Source organism: Choloepus didactylus, chromosome 22 (genome assembly GCF_015220235.1).
Source record: "Choloepus didactylus isolate mChoDid1 chromosome 22, mChoDid1.pri, whole genome shotgun sequence".
Classification (NCBI taxonomy): domain Eukaryota; kingdom Metazoa; phylum Chordata; class Mammalia; order Pilosa; family Megalonychidae; genus Choloepus; species Choloepus didactylus.
The window spans coordinates 36,935,201-36,944,902 of record NC_051328.1 but is presented as its reverse complement, the minus strand read 5'-3'; the positions used below and the strand labels follow the sequence as shown (position 1 = coordinate 36,944,902).

The following is a 9,702-nucleotide window of genomic DNA, read 5'->3' as shown; positions in this document are numbered from 1 at the left end:
CAGAAATCACTTTGCATAGCAATGGTGAGGACGCTGGACGGGTGGGATGACGCGGCGGAATCTTCTAGTCCCAATGGCGAGGGGGGGCGAGTTCTCGGCTCGGAGCCTCTGGGAGAGAGACGGCATCCTCTGTCCGGGCCCCCGGAAATGATGGCGTTGGAGTTGACTCTTCCCACACAGCATTAAACACGAAGGCAAAGAAAATCCACAGAGGGACCCCCCCCCACCTCCCGAAGCCCCCCGCCCCCCACCCCTCCCCGACCCCGCCGATGTACTCCTCTTGTTGCTACAAAGTCCGTTTTAAGATCAGGTCAAGGGTTCCAATTATGAAGCTAAAAGAATGAGGCGGGGGCTGGGCGTGCTTACGGACCCCCCCCCCTCCCCCCCCTCCGCCCTCAGCCCCCCGAAAGACTCCCCCATCTATCTCCCAGCCGGGACGCCGGGGTGGCCCCAGGCCCGGCTCTTCTACGGCTATTAGTCAAGAGTTGTGTTGCGGTTGCAAACGCCTTCCCGCCGCCAGCCGGGCTTCACCAGGCTTCCGTGTAGCGCACGTCCACCTCCTTCAGATTGGGAAGCTTGGCCTGGGAGGGCAAGGAGGATCCTGGTCACACTGAAGCCCTTCCCTTCCAGAACCTGGAAGGGCCGAGCTCCACTGCCACAGTGGCTCGTGGTTCCCACCATCCCCTCCCCACCAGGCTGTGGCCTGCCATGGGGTCCCTGGAGCACTCAGCAACTTGGGTGACCTCTGGGAGAACCCAGAGCTGCTGGGATGGGCCCCGGCCCCAGAGAAACCAGGCGGTGGCCAGAGAAACCAGGCAGCGGCTGTTGGGATTGTATGCCCCCATCTTGAACGGGCTTTGGGTCATGGCTTCGCAGGTGGAAAGACCGGGGTTTGAGCCCCAGCTCTGCCTCTTGAAGCCTCACTTTCTCCATCTGTAAAATGAGCCTGTGTCCAGTTCCTGGCTCCCAGGACAGGGCTACGGATGGAATGACCCGGTGCACAGAAAGCTCTGAGCACTTACAAATGGGAGCCGTTCTTATTTTTACTACTTTGTTCTTACCTTTACTATTATTTGTATTCTTATCGTCATCAGGAAAGGGGCAGGGTGCAAGGAGTGGGAAGGCAGTCATCTCTAGGCACCCGGGAGCCAGCTCAGCCTTCCCACTCAGGACGCCCCCGCACGGGATCTGCTGCTAAGCTGTTCCGATGTTCCTGTACCTTCTCAGCACTGTGTCCTGCTTTCCCTTCCTGCCACCCAAAACACTCTTCCTCTCTCCTCCGTTCCTTTCATAAACAGTCGGCTTTTTCTTAAGTCTTCATTGAATAGAAGAAGCAGTTGACTCCTAACTGCTCTCCTGCCTCTCGTCTCCTCCCTTCCCAACCTTCCCATGTACTGGCCAGCGAGGCCTTTGTAACACACATGCACACACACATATGCACACGTGCACATGCAGTTCCTCACTGCTGCTCTCCTGTGCTGAGCAACCCTCAATGGCTCCCCACTGCCCAAGCAGAGGTTACGAGCTGGGGCTGTGGTCACATTTGGTTGGGCTGCTCGCTGCCGTGTTGTAAAAAGAGAGTCAACCTATCAACACCAGGAGACTGCATAGAAGAATCCAGATTTCCAGGTTCTTTTGGAAAATGGGAGGATGTGGTAGGACTGGGTAGTGTAACTGCATGGCCCGGCTCGCCAGCCCTGAGAAGCCGCCTCCTCCCCGGGGGTGGGTGGTCCCGTATCTACCTCCGCCCACCGTGCCTGGCATGCCCCAATGCCCAGTCGGGGAGTCACGGCTCCATTAGGATTAGGGTTAGGGTTAGGGTTAGGGTTTCACACGCCTCTCAAACGTGTGAGAATAAAACACTGACTACGAGTGATTTTTCTACACGAGCAGCTACCATGCCCCCTTTCCTGCTTGGTCTCGGCAGCATCTGGATTTTTCGATACTACAAGGATAATGAAAGCAGAGCTTCTCGAACTTGAATGAGTGCAGGAATGACCTGGGGCCCTTGACAAAACACCCTCAGATCCAGGAGGTGTGGGTGGGCTCTGGGCACCACCCTTTGGGTGCAACCCTCCCCTTCCTGCATCCCTGCCTCCTCTCTCGGTGCTCCCCGCACTCTTTGGACCCCTCATTCTTTCACCATCCAAGACCAAGACCCCTGCCTTGTGAAGGCTCTTCTGACCCTACAGGCCAAGCTGACTGTCCCCTCCTCGCTGGCCCCTGTGATCCATCTCGGCCCACTGTGCTCGTCTCTGTCTGCCAGGACTCGTGCTTCTTCCCGGGCTGGGACTGGACTTCGGTGTCCCTGGTCCCCAGCGTGGCCTGGCTGACACCTAGTGCCCCTCGAATGCCCAGGGCCAGCAGGAGGTTGAGCTGAGCTGGAGCTGGAGCTGGAGGGGGCTTCCCATCCCTGATGGACGTGGGCCTTGGCCACAGCTACAGGAGGATCCCCTCCAAGTGGCTTCCAGGCTGGACACCACCGCTGCTTTCTCGCCATGGGGTCCAGCCCTTCTTTCCCAGGGGCACCGACTCCATGAACCCAACCTCCGGCTCCTTCTGGAGCAGCTGGTACAGGCTCCAACTTCTGCAAGACTGCGCTTTTGCAGACAAAACATGCCCCGCCTTCCGCCCTTCAGATCGTCTTATCCTTCCCGAATTTTATCTTGCCAACTTTGCCCAGGCTCTCACCTGGGTGGTTGCACCATCCCTGCAAATGTTCTCCCTATTTGCACTCCTGTCACAGCTCACCCATTTTCCACACAACAGCCAGAACAAGATTTTAAAAGCATAAGTCGCTCCCTTCTTAGGGCCCTGGAAAGTTTTCTACCCAACTTCCATGATTAATGAGGCCGTCTCTGACCTGGCCCTGGCCTGTTCTTCACCTCACTTTTCATCTACACTTATCACAAAGTCAGCTCGTGCCAACGCTGGCTGCCCCAGGACCTGTGCTCTCATTCACCCTCCTGCTCCTTGCGTCCCTGCTTCTCATCCTTCACCTCACAGTTTACGTGGTCTCTTCTTCAAAGGGAACATCCCTGATTGTCCCATGTCACAGGAGCCCTCCTTGTTTTCAACCTCTCAGATTCCTGCTGGCTTTTACCTATAGAGTAATTCAATCTGCCATTGTCCTAGTGATTTGTCTGTCTGCTGGTCTGATAGCCTCTCTGGCTGGAAGATAAGCCCCACAAGATGCTAGCAAAGTAAGTCAATCAATGAAGGAAAGAAGGAGTTACCTTTAGATCCTCGTAGGTGTCAGCCGAGAGCTTGGTGCTGTTCATGTTTAAACTGCACAGACTCTTCATGGCTATACAAGGACAGACAGACAGTGATCAGATCAGTGAGGCCCTGCATGGGGTGGCTGCAGGTGTGGAACATCAAGCTGGGGAGAGGGTGGAGATTTCAAGGCCTGTCTAGGAGCCAGGAAGGGAGAAGGACTTTCCCAGGACGGCTGGATGGCCCACGAGACACAAAGTCTCCCCCAGGCACATGCTGGGTGGGACTGGGGCTCCCTGCTCTCCCCACCCTCTGAGCATCCCCTGCCTCTGGTCCCTCTGTCGCGTCCCTTCCCTGCCCGGATCAGACGCCCCCAGGGCTCGCCTGCAACAACCGGTGGGCTGGGCCTGACCCTTCCCCCCAGAAGCTCTCTCAGGGGGAGCCGACTCAGGCCCCAGCTTCACGCAGAAAGGCTCAGACTGGGGTCCACGCTGAGTCACATGGGGAACCCATTAAAGACGTGGCTCCTTCGCCCCTCGCCCAGGGATGCTGCCCGAGTGCGGTGGTGATGGTGGTAAGGGGCGGCCAGGCATCCACATGGTCATCCAGCCCCCGTGAGTGGTCCGAAGAGCCCATTTAGAGAAGAGCCTCCCACCCCCGCCCCCGGCTCCCCTGCCTCCCCCAGACCACCAGGAACGTGCCAGTGGCCTTCCGAACCGCGGTGCCTCCCAGAGGGCTCCCCGCCCTTGCCCAACTCTTCCCGGGAAGGTTCTCTGACTCCTCCCAGCTGAGGCAGGGGCCCTCTCGTCTAATCAGTGGGTCTGAAAACAGGAGAGCTGGTCAAATGCAGATTCCCAGGCGCGTGCCACTCGAGACTTCATTTCTGAAGGTTCGGGTTGGGGGATGGGAATCAGTGTTTCTAGGTTCCTGGGGGCTCCTTCCACTATAGCAGGGCTTCTCAGACTCTGTCACCTGCATCTTGTTAAAATGCAGATTCACAGTCAGTAGCCTGGGCCGAGCTGGTCGGGGAGCCAAGTGGCCGTGCCCTGAGCGTCTGCTCGAGCCAGAGCACCCGGGAGGCCAGGAGTGTCAAAGGGTGGGGCCTTCCTCAGTTCTTCTATTTCCTCTAGAATAGGAGCCACATGAGGGTGGGAGTTACGTTTTTTTTGTTCTGAGTGCCCGGCAGTCAGTGCTTTCCTCCACGAATGGGTAAACGGCTATATCCCAGCACTCAGCACAGGGCAGGGCCCAGAGCAGGTGCTCAGCCAAAGGCTGCTGAAGGAAGGGGGGAGGGAGAAGGGAGGGGAGGGAGGGGAGGGCAGGGCCGGCAGGGCCCGTGGGACTCACAGCTCAGGGCCAGCAGGCCGGCGTCGGTGACGGGCGTCTCGCACAGGTTCAGCACCTGGAGCATGGTGAGGTGCTCCGACAGGAGCCGCAGGCCAGCGTCTCCAAACTGTGGGGCACAGACCTCTCAGCACCGGGGCCTGGCTCCACCCCCCCAGGCACCTCCAAGAAGCAGCCCCAAGGCCCAGGAGTCCCCCAGCTGGCTGGGGCAGGGGAGAGGGACAGGGCCCCCACCCTCCAGGGCACCGAGTCTGGGGTGCCTCACTGCTCCCCCAGAGGATCGAATGTTCTCTGGACCTGGATTCGAGTCCAGCTACTGCAGGAGTGGTGGGGGCAAGGCGGGAGCAGGGAGGGGGCAGTGCACCCCGAGCCTGTCTTTCCCCGCCTGGCAGAGGAGCAGTGGCTACTCAGTGGCTCTCGACCTGGCGACCTCGGGTGTGCCCCAGGCCCGGTTTACCTCATATACAACAGGGACAGTGGCAGAGCCCACACCTCACAGGCTTGGGGTGCAACTCACACCAGCTGATCTGTGAGAAGTGCTGGGCAGCACAGTACATCTCGAGCATGTTGCTCGGTGTGCGTTAGCACTTGCTCTGTTGCTTGTTGTTGCCATGGAGAAGCCCCCCCAGCCGCTTCTGCACTGCCCAGCAGGTTGGCGAGATGCTCTTGGCCCCTAAGACCCTGTGCCAGGCCTTTCCCTGGCCTGGGCCTCAGGCCTCAGTCTCACCAACTGCGAAATGGGCCATTTGGCTTCAGGATGTGCTAAACCTCCTCTGGCCTGGGGACAGAGGGCCCTGAGCTGGAGGGTGAGGCAGGGCTGTGGGGTGCAGCAGGTACCTGAGTGGACCACAGGTTCAGCTGCTTGAGAGAAGGCAGTTTGATGAGGTGCTCGGCGCAGGCACTGGTTACGTTGGTGAAAGCCAAACTGAGGTTCTCCAGGTTTCCAAAGGAGCCAGAGCTCAGCAAACGGGCCAAGTCAGCATCCTGCAAGCAGAAGGCAGGTAGGGGGTCTTCAGGGCAGGCCTGGGGCTGCCAGGAGCCCCTGGGGACACTGAGCCCTCCCACCCACTCTCCCAGTTCATTCCCTGGAAAGCGGCCTTTTCCCGTGGCCCCAAAGAGCACTGCTGCTGAGAGTGGCAAATCCCCTGGAGCTGGGGTGCTGAGCTGGCATGGCTGGGGAGGGCGGGAGGGGCCGCCTGCCTGCCCCGTGGGAGGCAGCTCTGGGTGCAGGAGAAAGCATTCAGCACAGTGATTCACACCGAGTCACCGACCGGGGTGTTCCAAGGCTGCGTCCCTCCCGCAGGCATGCATGTGTGTGCATGTGTGCGTGTCCACGCAGGCAGCAGTCTGTGCCCATTTCCCACAAGCAAACACCAAGAGGCCCCTCCACTCCAAGGCCTACAGGGATCGGTGAATGCCTGAGCACTAAACCGTGAGGTCCTGGAGGGCAGTAACCACACTCCCATCTCATTGAGGGAATCCTTGATTTTTAGCTGTTACCTGGCCACCCTGAACTAAGACTCATTTCCCAGCCTCCCTTGCAGCTAAGTGTGGGAGTGTGCTAAGTCTGGACAATGTATACATTGCATCAAGTGGTACTCCCAGGAAGGTCCTTAAAGGGAGGAGACACGCCCTTCCTGGCTTCTAGCTGGAATGGAGAGAAGATGGCTGGAGCTTGAGCAGCCTTCTTGAAAACTGAAGTAGGAGACATGTGCCAAGGCTGGTGGGGCAGCAGGACAGAAAAAACTAAGATCCCTGACGCCTTTGTAAAATGGGGGCTGGAAGATGCACCAACCTCACTGTCGAGAGGATATAGTGCGTTCAGTAATAATCTCCATTATGTTTTAATTTTCTCTTTGGTTTCCTGCAACCTGCTAACTTCCAGGAGAAGCTGGTCTGCCAAGTACCAGGGGTCCTCGTCCCCTCCCCTGGTTACCTCCCACCTCAGAATACTGTCCTGCCACTCCCAAGCAGGGCCCCACCCCCACCCCTCCCGCTCCCCTGGCCCTGCAGTGACCCCCGCCCACTCACCGTGGACTTGGAGGGCAGTGTCAGCCTGGTGGGCCCGCCTTTCCTTTGCTGCAACGGAAACCAGGCGGTTACAACCCGTTCTCTCCCTGAGATTCCGCCCGGCCCCTCCACTCACGGCGCCAGCTTCATTTTCTTGTGGGGAGAAGGTCTCAGAGGCAGACCCTGAGATGTGGTTTGATGGCAGGGGGTTTACTCGAGGGGTGATCTCAGGAGACATCAACAGGGCCAGGGGTGGAGAGATAGGACGGGAAGGCAGCCGGGGAAAGGGCTATTGATCGGGCCATTGCTAGTGGACCCCGGGGCCCACGCCCACTGGGTGACTCTGGGCAATGCTGGAGAAGCCACGTCCCTGAGCGACCCCACTGCAGTCACTGGTCGTGGCTGCCCCAGGGGTCGGGGGTGTGAGTTCCCTGCTGCCTCTGTCCATGTGGGCACACATGGGCACTGATGTGAGAGTGAGACAGGATCAAATCCTGGCCCGGCCCTCAGGAGCTGTGTGATTTTGGGCCAGCTACTGCACCTCTCTGTGCCTCCCCTGGATGGTCTGGAAAGTGGCAGGGGGTGATCCTGACCTCTTTGGGTTTGGAGGGGGATTCAGTGAGATAAAGGCAGGTGCACGTGCAAGCGGCAGGCCTTGTGCTCTGGCCCCTGTCTCAGGCCGGCCTGGGAGGACTCACCAGCTCCTTCAGCTCCCGCTGCCGGTCGCAGAGCTGCTCGTACATGCGCTTGCCCACCTCGGTGCTCTGCAGGGTCGAGATGATCTGCAGCTGGGTGTCATTGTTGTCGATGATGTTGTATTCCAGCATCAAGCAAAGGATCTGCCCGAGAGCCATAGGGGCGAGTCAGGGGCCCGGATGGCGAAACCCTCAGCCTGTTCCAACAGCCCCCCACCCCCCATAAAGGGGATTCCATAGCTAAGCACACCCCGGCTGTGTTACAGTGGGCACATCGCCGGCCCCAGTTCCCCACAGTCAAGTGGAATTATAGATGCACACCCAGCTTGGCGCACAGTAGGCCCATGGGCAAGGCGCACAGGGATGGTGCGTGCCAGGCAGGACCCCTGGGGCTGTTACGGAGGCCAGGAGCCTGGTGCCCGTCCTGAAAGGGCCCTGGACACACCCTCAGTCCCTGCTTCCCTCAGAGCCTCGTTCGGCCACACATTCCTGCCCTCCTTCCCAGGATCAACACCCTGGAGGGCCCTGCTTTGGAGAACCCCTTCCATTGACTTGTCCCTCGCCCGGGAGTGCCCCTGGCCCACTCCCCCCAGCCCAAGTCCCCCTTCAAGGGCAGTCACGACTGTCACTTGGGCTGAACTCCGAATCCTCATGGCCCTCTGGCACCCGGGAGGCTTTCTGTGCACATCCGGCCGCAGCCCCGGACTTCCTGCTCCTCCGCTCACTACGTTCCGACTGCCCCAGCCTCCTCCCAGTTCTCCCAGCAAGTCGAGCCTCTTCCTGTCGCAGGCCCTTGGCACGTGCCGTCTTCGTGGCCTGGAACGCTCGCTCCCACCTTCCTCTCTCGGTCCTTGAATCTCACCAGCACCCTTGTTTCCACGGGAAGCCCGGGTGGCTTTAAGACACGCCTGTGATTTCTTTGACACTCTCCCCACCAGGAGGTGAGGCCTAATCCCCACCCTCAGTCACTCACTTCTAAGGGATAGAATGTGACGGAAGGGAGGCCAAGGTAGAAAAAGTGCTATGGCTTCCGCCCGGTCGCTCTGGGAGCCCCAGGCTTCTGGGGACTTGGGGGAGGGGTGAGCAGGGAGACAGGGAGCAGGTGAGAGGTGACGTGGGGGCTGGGGCAGGAGGTGCGCCCCTTGGTGAGTGAGGGGCTACCCTGAGGCCACTACCTGGGGAGAGAGGCCTGGGAGCCCCAGCTGTTCCAGCCCCCCGACCCCCAAGGCCGGGCCCAGGCGTAGGAATGGAGACTTCAGCTCCCCCAGCCCAGCCCCAATCTGGCTGCCGCTGCCTGAGCCACCCCTACTGAGAACTGCTAGCTAAGCCCAGTCACCCCAAGATTCAGGAGCAAAATACATGGCCGTTACTCTTTTAAGGTGCAGTTTGCGGATGGCTGTTATGCAGCCATAGCCGACCGATAAAGAAACTTCCCCTACCCCCTCAGGCCATGTCATATTAGAAATTAAAGAATTGCTTGGCGAGGGCCAGTCTCTCCCGCTAAGCTCAGGAGGCCTGGGACCGCGCCTGCCTCGTCCGCTGCCCTCTCCCCAGCTCTGGTGACAGGTTCTGGCTGCAGAAGGCCCTGCCTGGGCCTCAGGGCCGGCTCCTCACCTCCACCATGGTCTGGTTCCCTCTCAGCGCCAGGAGCATGCAGGGCCCCAGCTTGTTTTCCGCCAGGGAGAGCAGGAACTTTTTGGTCTTATAACAGGAGCCCATGAGGATGTGCACCTGGAAAGCAAGAAAGATCTGGGTGAAAAGGCAGCACTGCCTGGGGGCTGAAGCCTGAGGGAGCCGCCTCCAGCCGGCCAGGAGGACAAAACCAGAGGACACTTAAGCCCAGACAGCTGGATCCCCAGAGTCACCACTCCCTCCTCCAGGGACTAAAACCACCCCTGCCGGGCCCCCGGGGACTCTGCTAGCCTCTGCGCCTTTGGAGTCTCAGCACCGTTGGCACCGGGCAGAAGTTTCTGGGCAGCCCTTGCTTGGGGGTGCATGAGCCCAGCCCTCCCGTGTGGGGGACAGGTCACACTGGGGAACCCTGCCCCCCATTCCCGAGCCCCACCGTGAGCTTCAGGGGGCGTTTGGGGAAGACCATCTGCCCACTGAAATCTGCAAATTGCCAAATGCTGCTCCACCTTGCATTATCTTTTGTCCAGCCATTAAGAAATATTTTTTTCTGGAGTATTTTGGAGATGGAGATCCAAGGGCAGGCAGGGGTCCCCAGGCGATGTCTGTGAGAGAGCCAGGCACCCCATTTGCTCTCCCCCCAACTTTAAGCAGCACAAATGTCCTTCCGTGGTGGGAAAGGGCACCCCAAATAAGTGTCTAACACAGTGCCCAGCGCTCTCCAATGCTGTGCATCTCCATGGAAACGAGGCACTTCCATCCGAGCCGCTGCCTGCCTCTCTCCCCAGATATTTTTTTCCCTGCTCTG

The 9,702-nt window shown here is 59.4% G+C and overlaps 1 protein-coding gene across 3 annotated transcripts in view; it reads right to left on the bottom strand.

Annotated features, from left to right (window-relative positions):
• Positions 1–396: 396 nt before the first annotated feature.
• Positions 397–9,702, bottom strand: part of LOC119519003 (c-Maf inducing protein) — a 232,059-nt gene continuing 222,753 nt past the window's right edge. For all 3 annotated transcript variants that reach the window (XM_037816469.1, XM_037816470.1, XM_037816471.1), the window contains 7 exons: positions 8,880–8,996; positions 7,269–7,409; positions 6,592–6,639; positions 5,398–5,544; positions 4,564–4,669; positions 3,237–3,307; positions 397–581 (listed from right to left, as the gene is read on the bottom strand). In XM_037816469.1, the coding sequence (XP_037672397.1) occupies positions 528–581; positions 3,237–3,307; positions 4,564–4,669; positions 5,398–5,544; positions 6,592–6,639; positions 7,269–7,409; positions 8,880–8,996 (684 nt within the window). In that variant the 3' untranslated portion in view covers positions 397–527. The remainder of the gene's footprint in view (positions 582–3,236; positions 3,308–4,563; positions 4,670–5,397; positions 5,545–6,591; positions 6,640–7,268; positions 7,410–8,879; positions 8,997–9,702) is intronic.